At 39.8% G+C, this 20,495-nt stretch overlaps 2 protein-coding genes across 5 annotated transcripts in view; one reads left to right on the top strand and one right to left on the bottom strand.

Annotated features, from left to right (window-relative positions):
• Positions 1 to 12,730, top strand: part of LOC126378404 (gastrula zinc finger protein XlCGF26.1-like) — a 92,045-nt gene extending 79,315 nt beyond the window's left edge. Inside the window, exon 2 of the transcript XR_007568075.1 lies at positions 12,658 to 12,730. The gene's annotated coding sequence lies outside the window, so the exon portion shown is untranslated. The remainder of the gene's footprint in view (positions 1 to 12,657) is intronic.
• LOC126378335 (paired amphipathic helix protein Sin3b) overlaps positions 9,054 to 20,495 on the bottom strand; it is a 67,485-nt gene continuing 56,043 nt past the window's right edge. For all 4 annotated transcript variants that reach the window (XM_050026585.1, XM_050026586.1, XM_050026584.1 and 1 more), the window contains exons 26-30: positions 19,820 to 20,001; positions 17,959 to 18,099; positions 17,273 to 17,380; positions 15,902 to 16,112; positions 9,054 to 15,352 (exon numbers count right to left, since the gene is read on the bottom strand). In XM_050026585.1, the coding sequence (XP_049882542.1) occupies positions 15,156 to 15,352; positions 15,902 to 16,112; positions 17,273 to 17,380; positions 17,959 to 18,099; positions 19,820 to 20,001 (839 nt within the window). In that variant the 3' untranslated portion in view covers positions 9,054 to 15,155. The remainder of the gene's footprint in view (positions 15,353 to 15,901; positions 16,113 to 17,272; positions 17,381 to 17,958; positions 18,100 to 19,819; positions 20,002 to 20,495) is intronic.

Genomic DNA, 20,495 nt, shown 5'->3' with positions numbered 1-20,495 from the left:
ACTTATGTATTTAGTAAGGTGCGGGTTTGAATAACGGTTAGTTATGATTAATTTAGTTGTGGTTTAATAAAACTAGATACGCTCATCAATCCGCCATTGCTAGCCGTCTGATGACGTAAGTGTTACCATTAAATTGGTTTCTCCCACATTCCAAGGACTTTACTAATTTTTTTTTACTAAAATTAAATTGACTGAAATTATTGCAAATTACTGACAACGTGATTAATTAGTTACTATAACTTGACACATATATAAATACAATTAAAACTTTAATATTTTTATTAAAAGTTCAAAATTGGCTTGCAAAATAAATTAAAAACAATAGTCGTGGTAATTTATTTTTTACAAAATGGCAACCCATATGACGTCAGCGCGGCTAACCTTGAAAGTAGCTGTCACTTTTGAGCATACCGCGGGCTTAGCACCGTAAGCGCGCGACTGTTTCTCGCGCCAACATACGTCACCCGTCACTCTCTCACAGTACTGCACAGAAAGAGACAGACGATCTCTGTCGCGGCGAGAAAGCGTCGCTTACGGTGCTAAGCCCGCTGGTTTTATTATACCATGAATTTAGTTGTAACTAAACTAATTAATTTATGCCAATGTTGTATTCTTCAGATGGGAAACTGAATTCTTCAAATTAACACGAAGGCCGTGTCAATTTTTTTAACATGCATTTAAATCCATGATAACTCAGCGTCGCGGGTTCGAAACCCGGGTCGAGATCTGAACCACTGGATTTGACTTTATGAGTTTGAATTCATGTTTGGATCGTACATAATTGGCGACTTGACAACTCAGTCAAATAAGATACTTTTTACGAAACGTCAAAACGCATTTTTTTTTGACGTGACTTATTGTAGATTTGCCGCAGATGGCATTAACTACTTGGCCGGACAAATGGGGAGCGCTGAATGCTCTCACCCGGTACAACGTTTAAGACAACAGGCCTGAGGGTGCCCAGTTGAGCGCGAACCTCGCAATTTTTTTTTTACAATATGGAAATACTGTCCTGTGACGTCATCAGTAAAAGCGGTCAAACGTCGTACACATTGTTACTTAATTCATTAATAAAATTCGAAAATAAGTCGAAAAAAAACTTAAATTGATTTATGATCATCTTAGAGTCGCTTCTATAGTAGATTGCATTTTCTAATTTATCTCTGACACTGTCAAGTACCTAATTAATATCACGTAGTTTTTAATATTTGTGTCCGGTTAATGGCAATAGGCTCGACCCCCTATCACATGGGACTTTAACATAGCTGGCGAAGATTGTACGGTAAAGTAGTAGTGTACGGTCACGAGCATTAATATGTATACACTTTGGTACCATGTCACATTAACTTTTTTGACAAGTTGAACTGTAAGTCTCACAAAATGTCCTAAAGTGGGTATATTATATAGCTCATGACTGTACTATACACCTCTGCCTAGCCCTTTGGGAATGCAGGCGTGATTGTTTCGTTGTGTGTGTAACAACAGCATCACGCTTGCAACCCTGAAGGGGTAGTAATATGCTCAATTAATGACTGGCTTAAAAGGCTACTAGGCCAGAGCCGTTAAACCTTTTCCAAAAAAAAAAGGTAGAGGTGTATCTAGTATATAAACCCACTAGCTTGAAATAAATTAATCAATGATGCAGATTCTAACTAAAAATTTGCGAGTTACAAGCTCTGTCACTGTCTTGCGCTAATCGTAACTTTCTGTCCTTTACGGACTATTTAAAAAAAGTTAAGATTTCAGTTTCCCATCATATCTGTCTTCTTCTAGTCACTAATTCTATTAACAAAATTATTCCTTCGCATTAAGTTTTTATAATGCATTGGATGTAGAATATTTTTTCTATTTTCATTACATTAAAATTATCATACATACCTAAGTTCATGCTTATTTCCCTATGGGATTAGCAGAGACCACGGCAACTTCTTGCTGTGATTGAATGAATTATCTTTTATTTTTGTCTTAATTTTTTTAAAAGGATTTGTAAATATTTTAGCTTCATAAACTATTTCAAATTAACTTTCCGGGTGAAAGCCTTCAGCGCTCCTGTTTGAGGGACTTTCTAATGCACGTTCTCCAAACACACGATAGATGGCGTTGTTCACTTTTAACGTGATAATCTATTTTCTCATTGCTGGCGTACATAATTATTCAAAAATGTAATGTAATGGCAGAAACATATATTATAAAACTATCTGTTGCTTGATATTTGGAACACATTATGTATTCAATGATGTTGCTACCTATATTGCTTCTCTTTGTTTCGATCAGAATAATAATGGGTGGAAGTTGTAATTGTACCTTGGTGTAATAAAAAGGGTCATCATTTATACCCAAAAACAGAGATAAAAGATGCATATGTCTGTTATATATTCGTGAAATTAGAAGTTTAAACGAAGAAAAAACTTAACAACGCCATCTATCGTGTTTTTGGGGAATGCTGATTGGAAAGTCCATCTTTGTGCGGTCAAACATTGAATACCGCTTAAAATACAACTACTTATACAAGGAACTGTCAAAAAGTTGCCAATTCTTCCCGTTAGGTGCATTTAATACGTTGCTATTGGCGCTACTGTGTTGTTCTTATATCATCTGTTCTATGACTTGTCTAATAAATAGAAATCTGGGGGTCCAAAAGGCTACATTGAAGCAATTAATCCAAAAAGGCAATATTACAATTTGGCATTGGTATAAAAGTGCGCAAATGTCAAATAACAACATTGCTTTTGGAGATAAAAACTGCCTTTTTCTCCCATCAGGTGTCGCAACTGTTATGTGTTCGTAAATTTTGACAGTATCAGCCAAATCGGTCAAGCCGTTTTTAGGGGTCCGTAGCCTAATGGCAAAAAACGGAACCCTTATAGATTCGTCATGTCTGTCTGTCCGTCCGTCCGTGCGTCCGTATGTCACAGCCACTTTTCTCCGAAACTATAATAGCTATACTGTTGAAACTTGATAAATATGTGTATTCTGTGAACCGCATTAAGATTTTTATGCTATGATAGAAAAAATCCCCATACTATTTGAGTAAACAAAGATACTGTTTTAGTTATATGTTTACGCTATAACCCTTTGTGCAGCGTTCAACTGCAAAATTATAGTACATACATAAACAGCCTATACTACGTCCCACTGCTGGAAACAGGCCTCCCCTCAATCAACCGGAGGGGGTATGGAGCATACCACGCTGCTCCAATGCCCCAATGCAAAATTATAGTGTTATATTGTCGCGGGAAGCCGCTGGATGCGGGCAGCGCAGGACCGATCGTCGTGGGGATCCTTGGGGGAGGCCTATGCCCAACAGTGGGCGTCGTACGGCTGATGATATTTTATTTTCTAAATATCGGAAAGAAATAAACTTAGAAAAACTAATTTTCAATAAAAACTTCCTTTTTCGAACTGATGGCATTTCTTTTTCGTAACTCATCCTTCAGACGGGATACTGCAAGTTGCTTCACATTTTATAGCAATTTATCACGAATTTTAGCTGGACAGTATGGAGAACTCATCTTTCAGCTCACGTTCGATAGGTCTCCCATAATACCAGCGCCGCGGCCCGTGCTAAGCACGTGTCACGGCATTATGCTGAGGGAGATCCTTTTTATATTTTGGGCGGCTCCATTGTGTATTTAATGTCTGTATTATTTGTCTTTTTGTCTTTGTTTTTTTTTTCAATTTTTTTTTATTTCTGTAATGTAAGTTTGTAAATGTGGCGTCCAATATGGAAATAAATATTTTCTTTCTTTCTTTCTAACTGTCAAAATTTAGGAACACTCAACAGTGCTGCCACCTACGTTTTAGCTTCTAATTTTTATTCTCATTGCTTCAATGTCGCTCTAACCCCCTTGTACGGTCCCGAGCATTAATATGTATACACTTTGGTACCATGTCACATTAACTTTTTTGACAAATTGAACTATAAGTCTCACTAAATGTAAAATATGTTAATGCGACAGAGTCCTAAAGTGGGTGCATTATATTGCTCATGACTGTACCTATCTTCTTCTAGTCTTCTTAATTTAAACCAGTGCAGTGTTCTGTTTTAAAGAGTTTATAGAATAAGCTGTCTATAAGTATTTCTATGGTAAAATATGGAATAGTATTACAATATGCTTATCGACTTTTATAGTGAAAACCGCCATTATATTGTCAACGACACTACGAAACAGCACCACTGTGGTGTCGTTTACAATTTTTTTTTAGGTAACCGCACCACAATAATGAAGTCCCTATGTTTATTTATTGATATTAGATTGTCAACTGCTGTCATATACAGGGTGTTAGTGACATCTTAACGAAAACTTTAAAGGATAATTATTATTGAGGCCATGATTCTGAGTTGATATCAAGTGGAATTTTCCGTCGCAAATGTATGGGACGGAAATTAATTTAAAAAAATACTAAAATTTTCTTGAATTTTCCGACAAGAAATTCCACTTGATATTGACTCAGAATCGTGTTATTCATCCCCTTCAGTATTCGTTACGGTTTCACTGACACCCATACCTACTTGTATGGCTACCTGTATGTACTTGTACGGGGTGTAAGTGACATCGTAACGAATACTGAGAGTATTCGTTACGATGTCACTAACACCCTGTATATACTACTTATTCCTTGCACATAAAATATTCTTGAAATTGTTTTGTGTTTGACACTTGATTTTTTTTACACGTTAGACATCATTAAGCAGTGGTGTGGTTACTTAAACGAAACCACAGTGGTGCGGTATCGTGTTGTCGTTGACAATACATAAAAAATCGTGTAAGCGTCTTTTTGAAAAATCATCTATGATGTGATTTCCTTCAACAGACTTTAATTTTTTTTCAATAAGGGACTTTCCAGGCTTCTTTCACCAAAAACAATATAGAATGCCTTGTACAGTTTTCACGTGACAAATACCTATTATCTCATTACTTAGGTACGGTCACGAGCATTAATATGTATACACTTTGGTACCATGTCACATTAACTTTTTTGACAAATTGAACTGTAAGTCTCAGTAAATGTTAAATATGTTAGTGCGACAAAGTCCTAAAGTGGGTACATTATATTGCTCATGACTGTAAATAATTATTACAAAATACAATGTAATGGCAGAAGCATATATAAAAATAATTGTAGCTTGATATTTGGATCACATTATTTAAAGAATTATGTTGCTACCTGTATTGCTTCTCTTTGTTTTGATCAGAATAATAATGGGTGGAAGATGTAATTGTGCCTGGGTGTAATTTAAAGGGTCATCATTTATACCCAAAAACAAAGATAGAAGATGCATTATGTCTGTTATCCATGAACATAGGAGGTTAAACGAAGAAGAATCGATACAGCGCCAACTATATTGTTTTTGTGGAGACGTACATTGGAAAGTACCTAATTAAATTCAATCCAGGTTAAAATTGGAACCATTGGATTGGTTTTGAATAGGCATTTTCTGGGTAAGCTCGTTCCAACGTCGATCTCTTCATCTCCTCGTGGAAGAACGAAGTCAAGAGCAAACCCATCTTAATTTAAAAAAAAATGGAACCACGATTTTTTACCCGTATTGAAAATAGCGTCCCTAAATATTGCGAGGTTATGTTAACAAAAACCACATCCTAATTTGATTTTTCAAAATGGAGCTTACGCTATTTTCACTATATGGCGACGAATAATGAATGGTACTTTACAGAATGGGAATTTTCAAAAAAATAAATTATACAATAGGGCAGTTTCCAACTAGTCAAATCAGTTACTTTTTACTGAACGCCAAAACACAAAATTACTATGGAATTTGTTTGAAAAGCAACCTGTGACGTCATAGAAAGAAGTGACAAATGACGCACTTATTATTACATTTTTCTTTTTTAAAATTCATAAATAAATTATATAGAAAAAAGTAAACTTTTTTCACCTTAATTAAAACACATAATAACGGGTTCTTACCGCGTTCACCTTTACATTTGTCTTTATTTAGTAATCATAATTTGTCTTTGACCTAGGAAACTACCCAGTTGTATAGTATCATAGTGACATTTGATTATAATATATATAGCTTGATCACGATAAACTTCCAATCGATAAGTAATTTTACAAAACGACATAAAAATCTTTTACTGTCTGTGAAATTCAAATGGTTTTATAACGGTTAAGTTAAGCTATATGTTAATAAATAATCCATACTAATAATATAAAGCGAAAGCTCTGTCTGTCTGTTATCTTTTCACGCTTAAACTACTGAACCGATTTGGTTGAAATTTGAAATAGAGGTACTGTTCTTTCCTAACTTAGATCCTAATCTAAGTTATGCCACATACCTCTGAAACGTGTTTCGGGAATGTGCGTTTCCTCACGATGTTTTCCTTCACCGCTGAGCACGTTATAATCATTTGTCCAAACACGAATTCGAAAACAATTTCGAAAATCATTTTTAAGCCCCTACTGGGATTCGAAATGCAACAGAAATCAGTATGGCATATTTGATAGCTATAGAAAATGATATTATTAGATAATATAATTGTAAATGCTGTATGCTTGTATGTCTTCCAGATGCTTAATTATTTATAGGACAAGTTATGGCTAAAATATATAGACTTTTGCATACGAATCTTGTTTCATTTATATTGTTACCAAAGAATAAAAAGGCAATACTATACGCAAATCTATTCCAGGCAACCATTAGTCAATGGTATACTGTGTAATGACCTCGTAACGAATACCGACGGGTTGATTTCAGTTCATGCTTCAGAGTTAATATCAAAAGGAACTTTCCGTCGCAAAATTCATGATAGTGTCGGCCAATATCATCATCACCAGCCCATTAACGTCCCCACTGCTGGGGCACGGGCCTTCCCTATGGATGGATAGGGAGATCGGGCCTTAAACCACCACGCGGGCCCAGTGCGGATTGGTGGTTATTAACGACTGCTAATGCAGCCGGGACCAACGGCTTAACGTGCCTTCCGAAGCACGGAGGAGTATTTTTGTGGTGACCCATCCTATGACCGGCCTTTGCGAAAGTTGCTTAACTTCAACAATCGCAGACCGAGCGCGTTGACCGCTGCGCCACCGAGCTCCTCGGCCGATAATCGACTGTATATTCAATTATTTTCTAAGCCCCTAAATAATTATCGAAACTTGATTATTCGGCAACATTCCATATTTTGTTTTTTCAATTATTTTCACCTCCATACTTTTTCGACGGAATAATCCACTTGATTTATCAACTCAGGATCATGGTCTGCATTAATGTTGCCGCTCGATAGCGCCCTATCGATAGTTTTCGATCGAACTATCGATCTTCTTCTTTTTGGCGATACTATATAAGCAACGATAGTATCGATACTAACGATAGTTTTTCATCTTTTAACTATCGATACTATCATTGCTTATCAATAGTATCGCCAAAAAAGATCTATCGATAGGCCTATCGATTGGGTAGATGATTTTGGCTGTTTACTATCGATAGTAAAACTATCGATTTTTCGGCACCGCTTGTCTGCATCATCCCTTAAAGGCTTAAAATTGTCGTTACGATGTCACTAGCACCCTTAAAGTAATAAATAAACCACCACGCCTCAGTCTACAGAACCACGCATTATATGCGCAGCCCTTATAGAGATTCGACGCGGTCTCAAAAATTGCAGTTTCTTTTTTTTTTGACCTCTCCAGATTCACCGTTTGAAAGTTCATCTACAGCGTATAATATCGTCAAAGCGCGTTTTAATTTTGTACAGCGACATCTAGTAGTGGTTTACGGGAACTAATTTAGTAAAAAAAATAAAATCGTAGCATACATTGAGCAACACGAACCTTCGCGCTTTTTTGAGAATCTCAAAATCTTTTTAGTAAATGTTGATCAAACAACTATGGACGATTCTTTTTCTTCCAATCTTTTTCTGATACAATGAGGGATTTTCCAGTCCACGATCCCTAGCTATAGTCAATTACAAGCCGCCATTGCTAGCCCTTGATGAAGTATGTGTTACCATTAAATAGGTATCTCCAACATTTTAAGGATATAAATTGTATTATTGAAAATTAACTGAATTACTGACTAATGTATTTAATACTACTCATTACTTGACACATATATTTAAAAATAATTAAAACTGTAAGTAACTAAATGTTCAAAATTTCTTTGCAAAGTAAATATAAAAACAATAGTCGTGGGTAATTTATTTTTTACCGACTTCAAAAAGGAGAAGGTTCTCAATTCGACCGTATATATTTTTTATGAGATGGCAACGCAGTGTGAGATGACGTTAGCTGGGCTAACCTTGAAAAGTTGCAACCCGCTGTTGTTCAACCTATATGACGTGTGCTATCAACTTAATTCTGTCGGGTTATTGGCCAATATAAAATTTTGGGAGGGCTTTTTGGATGAATTGCTTCGATGTGGCCATTTTAACCCCCAAGTACGATAGATGTCGCTAGCTGCATTTTAGAACGCGTTATGGTTAGTAGTTCAGATTTGGCACCAACAGATGGCGGTAGTAGTCTATTACACAAACTTTTCTGCCTAAAAACCTCGCGACCCATGCACCGGCTTCATCCACAGGTACTTTGCACAGGTATGTTAAGTAGGTACTTACAGGTAAGTAATTTATTAATTTGCCTTTTCCTTTTTTTAAGAAACTGGACTGAATTGTCATTCTATGTGTGTGAGAATGTCCCATCTAAAGTTTCAATCCCAGTTTTATAGCTTAGAGTTTTTAAGTTTATAAATAGGTCTTTTTATATAGATAAGTATATTTGTAAGTACCTTATGTAATTATTATTGTATGTCACAATATGACTTATCTATATACCTACCACATTTATGACCTTGTATAACTTGTTTATTGTTATTATTTATTATTAAGCCTTAAGTACAACATTAGTTATACTTAAAGTTATTAGTTATAGTTGTGACTTGCAATAAACTTCTACTCTAATAAATGTTCATGCAGCTTATCGTACGCTTAGGCCTTCCAACCCCACCACTTACACCCCACCACAAATCTTTTTCGTAATTCTACTTTCGTTCATCCTCTCTACATGACAGAGGTAATATAAAGAAAACGACATTTGTATTATAAATATAATAATATTTATTCCAGATTGGTTCAACAGTTAGTACATACTGTCTCTTGCTCGCTATATTTACAGTGTACTTGAGAGAGATCAGGGCTCGATCCCACCGTCGCGCGATACACGCTCAATGTACATCAATCAATGCATCAGTCATATCATTCAAGGTTGGTATGACAAATGTTAAAAATGAGTTTATTAACCTGTTAATTTATTTATAATCTCAACGATAAATTCAAAACCTCATAGAGTCTCTGAAAATGAGGGAGTTTCCAATCGACGTTCCCCAAGCACACGATAGATGGCGTTGTTCATTTAACGTGATAATTACCTATTTTCTTATTGCTGGGGTACATAATTATTCTAAAATGGTAGAAGCATATATAAAACTAATAGAATGATGTTGCTACCTATATTGCTTCTCTTTATTTTGATCAGAATGATGAGTGGAAGCAATTGTACCTTAGTGTAATAACAAGGGTAATCTTTTGTACCAAAAAACAAAGATACATATGTTTTTTATCCATTAAATTAGAAGTTTAAACGAAGAAAAAACTTAACAACTCCATCGTGTTTTTGAGGAACGCCGATTGGAAAGTCACACTATTTTATACAAAACAACAGGTGAAAGTTACATCAAAAACAGTACAGCAATTTGTTACAGGTGGATGTACATCGAACGTACACCGCGTCGATAGTACAGAATCATAATTTTATACATACCATCACGACAAAACTATATTTACACGGTCTTACATAGAGAGTGGCGCGTAACGATTGGTTTTAAACAACTTTGTCAGATTCCGTTCGTATTTTATTAAAAAAATCGTATAATTAACAATATTTATTACAAATTGACGACTTTTCGAACGCAATCCGCAACTTTTGCACGAAAAACTACGTTGTCAACAATATATTAACAATCAAACTTTTTTGGGTCATTTTATTGTAGTTTTTCGTCAAAAAATGTCGCTATTTCATCACGCGTCAACCCCAGTCGTATTAGTAAGTATAATGAGCCCTCTACTCCGCGCGCCATTAAAACATAACGCGCGGAACATAGACATAAAATGAGATTTCCCAAAGAAATGCAACATTTGAATGTATCATTGAAATCGGTCCTAATTTTTCCCGTTAAGAGCTATTGAAAACTAGCTACAGCGTTTTTGATAGTAACTTAGCTGCTTGTCTACCCACATCGCAGAAAAGTTCAGAGGGATTGTCTTTTCTAAAATTATGGGAGCATTATATGGGTAAGAGGGTGACCACCTTTCACTGTACGGTTCATCATAACAATCTTCTGAATACTTGTGTCTTTACCCACCCCATTAAGGATAACAGACCTTATATAATTAAGTATTATTGTAAACTTATTTCTACTTCGATTACTATCAAAAACGAGGCAAAATCACTCAAAATGTGTGAGTATTTTTACTTTTTCTCTGTAGATAACACACAATAGCTCAATTTCAAAAATCGCCGGGCACAATATTCATCTAAACATTCTAGATACGCAGACATACCCTGTGTTCCTCATTATATAACGGACAGAGTTCAATGATAACTATTAAAATTATGAATATTATTATCATTAGTACAATTATCAACCATTCATATATAAGTACCGTAAATGGGGCGGAAGGCAAGAGGGAAACCACTGCCGTATTTTTCCCTAAAAAGTAGCATGGAAATGCTGCACCGACAAGAGCGTGGCTCTTAAATTGATGATGAATTGGATCATGAGCGCTCAAAAAGTGTGACGAAAAGTTAGAGCAGACATAGCTGTTCAATGTTCATGCTCTAACATTCCACAGTACGCGACCAACTGGCAATGTGGATTTGTATAACCCAACCGCGTTACGAATCCTCCACGCTGTAGATGCTAAGACGAAACGTACGGTCACGAGCATTAGTATACACTTTGATACCATGTCACATTAACTTTTTTGACAAATTCAACTGTAAGTCTCACTAAATGTCAAATATGTTAGTGCGACAGAGTCCTAAAGTGGGTACATTATATTGCTCATGATTACCTACGTAATTTTTAGACGATTTTATTGAATCTTTAGCTAAGTATAAGTATTTATAGCTAAGTTTTCGTCGTGTTGTTGTATGAAGCGCTTTATCTACGGTACTTATAATGTTACCAATGTTTTGGGGAGAATGTTGTGTGTAATATTTTCGTTTTTAGAATCAAATTTAAATCAAACATTGTTGGAGTTTGGAGGAACGATGAGTATGGGTATGAAAAAGTGTTTTCACAAGTGATAACAGACTCAACCTCTATTACATAGGACTTAAACTTAGCTGGCGAGGAGGGGGTGTGTATACAGGGTGTTTGTGACATCGTAACGAATACTTTGAGGGTTGATTCAGATCATTTACGAGTCGATATCAAGTGGAATTTTCCGTCGCAAAAGCTTGGAACAGATATAATTAAAAAAAATAATAATAAATATTTTTTTAAAATTTTAAGTGACATAATGGCCCCGATTCCTGGAGACACCGCCTAATTTTATTTTAAGTTATATCCGTCATTTTCATATCCGTCGAAAAGGAAAGGGACGGATGATTCACAGCTCTTAATTTTAAGAAGAATGAGTAAATGAATGAATAACCCGGGCGAATCAAAAGGTACGTCCCTGGTATGCAATCCGTTTGACGTGCTGTCTACTTAACTGTGTCGGGTTATTGACTGATGTAAAATTTTTAGACGGTTGGTTTAGATTTGTGCTTAAAATTGACGTGTGTTCCATAAATTTTATGCTTGTCGATTACCCGTCCCTTTCCTTTTCGGCGGATAAGAAAATGACAGATATAACTTAAAATAAAATTAGATGGTATTTACAGGAATTAGCACCATTGTATCTCTAATGCTATTAATGCGTCTTATTGGGGCTTCGGGAGATGCTAGGGCTGGTAGTTATTTCTGTCAGAGAATTAGTCTGGCGATTCAGAGGGGTAATGCTGCCAGCCTGTTGGGCACCTTGCCTCGATGTGACGCATTGGAGGAGGTGTTTTATTTATAAGATGTGTTTGTTTTTAATTGTTTGAATAAATAAATTTGATGCTATTAATTCAACACAATTTTTTTATTTAAAAAACACAAAAAAAACATGAATTTTCCGACAGAAAATTCCACTTGATTTCAACTCAGAATCATGGTCTGAACCATCCCCCTCAGTATTCGTTACGGTGTCACTAACACACTGTATGCTATACATCTCTGCCTACCCTTTTAGGGATGTATGCGTGGTTTTTTTTTACCTTTGATGGGTTTGCTCTTGGCCCTAGTCTTGCCCAAAGGCATTGAGAGAAGATGGAGCTCGCCCAGAAGGTGCCTGTTCATTCTGGCCTTGAAAGCACCCGGGTTATATGCATTCGGAAATACAGAAGACGGTAGAGAATTCCCCTCCTTAGCAGTGTATAATATAGTTAAAAATTAACTCAAGCATTTTAAGGTGTATCAAGTACTATTATACACGTTTAACATAAGTTCACGACTATATCCCAATTGGGGTAGTCAGAGATACATTCATCGCAAGATGAACTAAGTACCCACACCTCACCGAGCTTTCAGTTAGACCAACGTGATAGGTGAGCCGTATCGCCGTCTGTAATGGTCGAGATAATTTTGTTAGTGAAATATACACGCGTTATACGTTTCACGATCAAAATTACATTTTTATTCATAGTTATTGATACTAGACAGTTCTGAAAACACTTTTCATAGCCATATTCATAACAAAAGTAAATCTTGAGACTGGTACATAGTAGTTTACAGTCGGTCGCAATAACATAGAAACGTGATACAAATTCAATTTCATGCATGTATGGAAGCGGGCTCGGTCTGCGATTGTTGAAGTTAAGCAACTTTCGCAAAGGCCGGTCATAGGATGGGTGACCACAAAAAAGAAGTTTTCATCTCGAGCTCCTTCATGCTTCGGAAGGCACGTTAAGACGTTGGTTCCGGCTGCAATCGCAGTCGTTAATAACCATCAATCCGCACTGGGCCCGCGTGGTGGTTTAAGGCCCGATCTCCCTATTCATCCATAGGGAAGGCCCGTGCCCCAGCAGTGGGGACGTTAATGGGCTGATGATGATGATAAATATAGGGATTTGGAAGGCGGCTACATTTTTGTCCCGTTTGCTTTTGAGACGACGGGTTGTTGGGGTAGCGATGCTAAGAAATTTGTAGCGGGAATCGGACGCCGGTTAGAGAGAGTGGAGATGACCCCACGGATTGTTCTTGGCGCAAAGGGTGTCCGAGCGAGGAAATGTGGCCAGTGTAATGGGCGCCTTTGTGCTCGGCATTGTAGTGTAGTAGTATATGACTAAGGTTCCATTAATAAAGGAGTCTTGAGATGATACTCGGCTGTTTCACTCGTCCCGAGCCTGACCTTATATGGCGACCCTGCCATGTCTGGCATCAGCCGCTCAGGGCTAGTCAGGGGCGGAGTGCAGTAAATAGCAGAGTATCGTGTAAATTTATTGTGCAAATTGTTTAAGTATTATTGTTCAATAAAATTGACTGGACTTGTTACGTAAACAGCCTATATACGTCCCACTGCTGGGCACAGGCCTCCCCTCAATCAACCGGAGGGGGTATGGAGCATACTCCACCACCCTGCTCCAATGCGGGTTGGTGGAGGTGTTTTTTACGGCTAATAGCCGGGACTAACGGCTTAACATGCCCTCCGAAGCACGGAATCATCTTACTTTTTCGGACAATCAGGTGATTCAAGCCTGAAAAGTCCTTACCAAACAAAGGACAGTCTCACAAAGTGATTTCGACAATGTCCCCATCGGGAATCGAACCCGGACCTCCAGATCGTGAGCCTTACGCTCTAACCACTAGACCACGGAGGCTGTTAATATATATTTAATGTATTAGTCCGAATACCGTAAAATGTTCGAAGAACGCTTGGTTTACATCTAGTGTCCCGATTTGAGCTATAAACCACTTAATTTGACTTTACCTGCCTTACAAGTAAAAAATAAACCAGGGTTGAACGTTGGTTTAAGTATTGACAACCAAGTAAAATTGAATTCAATTATTATTATATCGACTAAATTTTTCTTGGCTGTCAAATACCTAAAATACATGTTCATCCCTGGTTATTTTTTTATTTGTAAGGCGGTACGAGTTTGTATTTACGTTTGGATCACAATTGAAATCGAGTTTTTTTACGACATTACATAATGTATTATGTATTGTGAGTAGGAGTATATCATCATCACCAGCCCATTAACGTCCCCACTGCAGGGGCACGGGCCTTCTCTATGGATGGATAGGGAGATCGGGCCTTAAACCACCACGCGGGCCCAATGCGGATTGGTGGTTATTAACGACTGCTAATGCAGCCGGGACCAACGGCTTAACGTGCCTTCCGAAGCACGGAGGAGCTCGAGATGAAAACTTTTTTTTGTGGTCACCCATCCTATGACCGGCCTTTGCGAAAGTTGCTTAACTTCAACAATCGCAGACCGAGCGCGTTTACCGCTGCGCCACCGAGCTCCTCCTGAGTTTAAGTGGGGATATGAGACTCCCGATATTTCGACACTGTTGCAAGTGCCATGATCCAGTCATCCCGTGATCATGGCACTTGCAACAGTGTCGAAATATCGGGAGTCTCATATCCCCATTTGAACGCGGTAAGAACCCGTTATTATGTGTTTTAATTATGATAATAACCGCGTAAACTTAAAACAATGTATATACTATACATCTTCTACCCCTCAAGGGTGATGTTATATTATTGTTTGTGTTATATATTAGTGCGATCGACTGTATGACATAGCACTCATGTTTAGTGGCAGACTAGTGTGGCCCGACAGTTTTGAAATACCGATCAAAGTTCAAATCTACTCGTCGATACTTCGACGCGACTGCGTGACTTCGTACGTCTCGCAGCGCTCACGGACCGGCGCGGTACTGTAAGCTTAAAACTCGCGACTGTATCGCTACGGGGTTGAGATACGTTTATCGCAAGGCGAGCGTAGTGCCCGCGCCTCACTGAGGTTTCCCGTGTCGCCGTCTATATCGTCGGAGTCAAGTGCACTTGTAGGGCTCCCCCGCCGTGTGTACCGTCGAGCTAGGCGCCGGGCCGGGCGGCCATCCAGGCGCGGAAGGCGGCGCGGCGCGCGGCGTGCAGGCGCGCGTGCGAGGCGCGCGCGGCGCGCAGCGCGCCGGGCCGGTACAGGCGCTGCGGCCGCGCCGCCAGCAGCCGCAGCGTCGAGCTCAGCGTGCACTCGCTGTGGTCGTGCAGCAGCGGCTTGCGGCGCGCGCGACCTGCGCACGGCACCCACCTTAGCAAACCCTCACATACGATGTTACATACGAAAAACAATCGAACGACCTTATCTCGACTGACAATTCTAATGACCGTCACAACACTAGCTTACGTACTTTCATATATTGTCCTGGACTATACATACATAAACTCACGTCTTCTTCCCACCGGAGTAAACAGAAAACTAACGCTTTCGCGATGGAAAATTCCACTTAAACTCAGAATCATAAACTTCATCCCCTTCAAAAATACTGGTACAGACAGTTTTAGATTAGTAACCCAGGACAAATGGCTTAACGTGATAATTCATGTTACTCATTTTAGACCCAGTGATTCAGCCTAGAATATTCTAGCCAAACAAAGAACAGTCTCACAAAGTCATTTTCGATAGCATCTCCATCGGGAATCGAACCCGGACCTCCAGATCGTGAGCCCAACGTTCACGCGCGTATGCGGTAACGTCAATATGTATTGTCTGTGTAAAACGAAGCATTTTATATGAAGTGTCCAGGGTGTGGTGATGGGTGAAGAGAACAAATGCTATGTACCGGTGGAGCCGGCGGGCGGGCCGGGCGCCACGTTGCGGTGGTCCCCGCCGGTGCGGCGCGCGCAGCGGCGCAGGAACACGGGCTTGTTGGCGCGCGGCGCGGCCGGGCCGGCGGCGGGCCCCGCCGGCGTGGCGGGGGGCCGCGCGAACCGCTCCGTGTACAGCGACCACGCCGCCAGCCGCGCCACCGCCTCGCCGCCGCGGCCGCCGCGCTAAGGGGGGGGGACTCGTTAGTACACACGACTGATATCGCTGCGAGGAAGACGAGATATCGACCAAAGCGAAAATCGTTTTGGAGCATAATATGGTCGAAAAGTTGGTTGCAAATTGACAAATTTGTCATTCCACGCCTTTGACGTTGTGCGCTTTTGATATTCCACTCATTTGTCAATTTGCAACCCACTTGATGAACAGCGCCATCTATATACAGGGTGTTAGTGACATCGTAACGAATACTCGTATAGCTACCTGTATGAACTTGTACGGGGTGTAATCGGTATCTTAACGAATACTGAGAGAGATGATTCAGCTCATGCTGTGTTAATATTAACATATCAAGTAGAATTTTCCATCGCAAAAGTATAGAATTGAAAATAATAAAAAGAATCATGAATTTTGCGACGGAAAATTCCAACTCAGAATCATGGCCTAAATCATCCCTCAAAATCGGTTTCGTCACTAACACGCTGTATTTTTTTTTTTTGGGAACGTGGCCTGATTAGTCCTTCATTGGTACATCATGAGCTTATGTCATGTTTTGTAGCGGACCCAACTAGTTGGCCACCTAGTTCCGCCCACATGCAACAGATGGCGCCACATTCAATAATGCAGTCTTCAAGCAGTCGTGAAACGCGATATCGAAGTTTACACAGCAAGACGCATATATACAACTTCCAATACAACACTGTTGGATCGTCGATCCCTAGTCACACTACCAACTTGTGGCTAGTTGAGTACGTACTATGCTCAGTTCATAAACTGCCTATATACGTCCCACTGCTGGGCACAGGCCTCCCCTTAATCAACCGGAGGGGGTATGGAGCATACCCCACCACGCTGCTCCACTGCGGGTTGGTGGAGGTGTTTTTACGGCTAATAGCCGGGACCAACAGCTTAACGTGCCTTCCGAAGCACGGAATCATCTTACTTTTTCGGACAATCAGGTGATTCAAGCCTGAAAAGTCCTTACCAAACAAAGGACAGTCTCACAAAGTGATTTCGACAATGTCCCCATCGGGAATCGAACCCGGACCTCCAGGCCTAACGCTCTAACCACTAGACGCGGCGGCAGCACATCCTCGCCGCCAAATGTTTGAATATTGAAATGATGGATATTGGACATGGATCAAAGATGGCGGGTTCTCATCCTCACCTGGTGCGTGGGCGACAGTCTGCTGGTGTCGTTGTTGTGCGGGGAGGTGCGGCCCTCCCCCGCCCCCTCCAACAACTCAAACGTCACTTTGCACTCGTCGCCGCCGTACTGCAAAAAAAAAAACACCATTATACTAAACGCTAACATATGTCCAAATAGTATTACTTACATACAGGATGTTAGCGTAACGAAAACTTTGAGCTATAATTCAGTCCATGATTCAGAGTTGATATCAAGTGGGATTTTCCGTCGCAGTATGGAACGGAAAATAATTTACAAAAACACTTTTCATAAATCACATCATCAAAAATCATCAATCATCTCATAATTTTCGTAATTTTTTTTACTCATGTTTAAGCAAATAAAACGTCTTTATTTTTTATCTTTATCTTTAAATTTTCCGATAGGAAAATCCAGTTGATATCAACTCAGAATCGATTAAATTGGATTAGTTTTTATGAATTCGAACTATTATTTTTATGTACTGCTCTAGGAGCTTTTCTTTTTTTTTTTCTTGATTTAATTGAATACAGTGTTAGTGACATCGTAACGAATACTGAGGGGGATGATTCAGCTCATTATCGCAAAAGTATAGAATTGTAAATAATTATGAATTTTGCGAGGGAAACATCATCATCCCTCAAAGTATTGGTTACGACGCCACTAGCACCGCGTATAGTACGCACCACTTTGACGAGGAAGGCGGCGTGGTCGTGCCGCAGGTAGCGCGCGGCGCGCCGCACGTAGGCGGGCGGGCCGCGCATGCCGCCGCGCGCCGCCAGCTCCGTGGCGCGCGCCGACCACGGCTCCGACACGCAGTGCTGCAGCTGGGGGATACGTGTGCTGAGTATACCGGTGGGAGTACAGCTTATAGCGCTCAGCACATTTAGACATGTTGTGACATACAATAATAACTAAGTACTTATATAAAGCACTGAAAAAATTGTTTTAAGTTTACGCGGTTATTATCATAATTAAAGCACATAATAACGGGTTCCTACCGCGTTTATATTTCCGCACGATATTTCGGGAGTCTCATATCCCCATTTAAACGCGGTAAGAACCCGTTATTATGTGCTTTAATTACTGAAAAAATATTACAAAAACACTATCTATATAAAAAAAAGGAAAACAAAACCTATTTATAAACTGAAAAACTCGCTTAAGCTATAAAATTGCTTCCCTTTAATTAGTGTTTGGCGGATCAATACCCTGACACCAGGATTGATGAGGTCGATAACCGCACACAATAGAAAAAAAAGATTTTAAGTAAGTTGTTTGGTATAGATGTATTTGAAGTATCGAGACGTCAGAAGGAAGGCAGCATGCGTGTATCAACACTGACAGTCTGTCATAAGCACATCGCATGGGGTTCATCATTGTCTCTATCAAGTTAGTCATCATCTCCTTAGCCTAACCTAAGATTTGACAGGTCCGGTTTTTTACGGAAGCGACTGCCTGTCTGACCTTCCAACCCGCGAAGGGTGAACCAGCCCAATACAGGTTAGGTCGCATACCTCCGAAAACACGTTTCTCGGCAATGTGGGTTTCCTCACGATGTTTTCCTTCACCGTTGAGCAAGTGATAATCATTTAAGATCCAAACATGATTTCGAAAACAGATTCGAGTTTAGGCGTGTGCTGGATTCGAACCTGCGACCTCAAAGAGAGAGAACTACCACGGCTCTGTCGAGAAGCAAAATGAGAGTGATTATTAATCTATTTCTTGATTGGCATTTTATAATTTATCACTGACCCGGTCTTCTTCTTCTATCGTGTGGGTTGTTAGGTGGAGTACCAACCTCATCAACCGTGGTGTCAGGGTTACTATTTAGCCGCGCTAGACAATAGGCGATAGAAGAGATTGACCCGGTCAAATACCTTATTGCTTGAAATAGTAACGTATGCTATTGTCGCGGACCCAACTAGTTCCGCCCACATGCAACAGATGGCGCCACCATTCAATAATGCAGTCCTGAAACGCGCTATCGAAGTTTTCACAGCGCGACGCATATATACAACTTCCAACACAACACCGTTGGATCGTCGATCCCTAGTCACACTACCAACTAGTGGCTAGCGGGGTACTATGGTCAGTTCGGTACTACGAAAACTTCCTTTGGCGACAGCACATCCTCGCCGCCAAACGCTTAGCACGAGTATACAATGGCCCCGATTCCTGCAGACACCTCCTAATTTTACTTTAAGTTATACCTGTCATTTTCTTATCCGCCGAAAAGGAAAGGGACGGATGATTGACAGCTTTTAATTTTAGGAAGAACGAGTAAATGAATAACCCGGGCGAATTAAAAAGGTATCTCGCTGGTTTGCAATCCGTTTGACGTGGGCTGTCAACTTAATTCTGTCGGGTTATTGGCCAATGTAAACATTTTAGACAGTTTTAGATTTGTGCTTAAAATTGACGTGTGTTCCATCAATTTTATGCTTCACGATTACCCGTCCCTTTCCTTTTCGGCGGATAAGAAAATGGCAGATATAACTTAAAACAAAATTAGATGGTGTTTACAGGAATTAGCACAATACATACCTGTCTAACAGCGATGGAGACGAGCTTGTCGAGCGTGTAGGCGGGGTAGGCTCGGATGCCGAGCATCTCTCTCGCGGCGTCCTCGAACGCTGCTGGCTCCGTGTTCCCGTCCAGGACTCCCTTCACCAGCTCGAGCAGTGCTGTGTAGTACGTCGCGGGGGACGACGCGTCCACTGGTAAGTCTGTCAACGAAATGTATGGTTAGACAGATAGATAAAATACTTTACTAAACCTACTGGACACAAGATCCATACAAATATTAAGAAATGGGACGGCCTCCGTGGTGGTGAGTGTACCTGTCTGTATGTGGTGTCCGGAAATAATAAATGTTTCTTTCTTTCAGTGATTCTTCTTCTTATCGTGTGGGTTGTGAGGTGAAATACCAGCCTCATCAACCCTGGTGTCAAGGTTATTATTGAGCCGCCAAAGACCCCTGACATGGCTCATGTAACGATTACTCACTTAAGTACATCAAATTCGAATCAAATTCAAAAATATCTTTATTCAGTAGATAACATAGTTTTACAGTTTGAGTCTTCATTTTTTTACATAACGAACGTCTCATCCGCCTAAAACTACTGCAGCTTCTCACAACCTGTATAGCCGGGGAAAAGAAGCTGCAAGAAAAACCTCGGCACAGGGCCCTAGACGTTCTTTAAAAAAAAAAAAAAAGTTA

The sequence above is a fragment of the Pectinophora gossypiella genome, chromosome 26, assembly GCF_024362695.1.
Source record: "Pectinophora gossypiella chromosome 26, ilPecGoss1.1, whole genome shotgun sequence".
In the NCBI taxonomy this organism is placed as follows: Eukaryota; Metazoa; Arthropoda; class Insecta; order Lepidoptera; family Gelechiidae; genus Pectinophora; species Pectinophora gossypiella.
The sequence above is the reverse complement of the archived record's forward strand: the minus strand, read 5'-3'. Positions and strand labels throughout refer to the sequence as shown.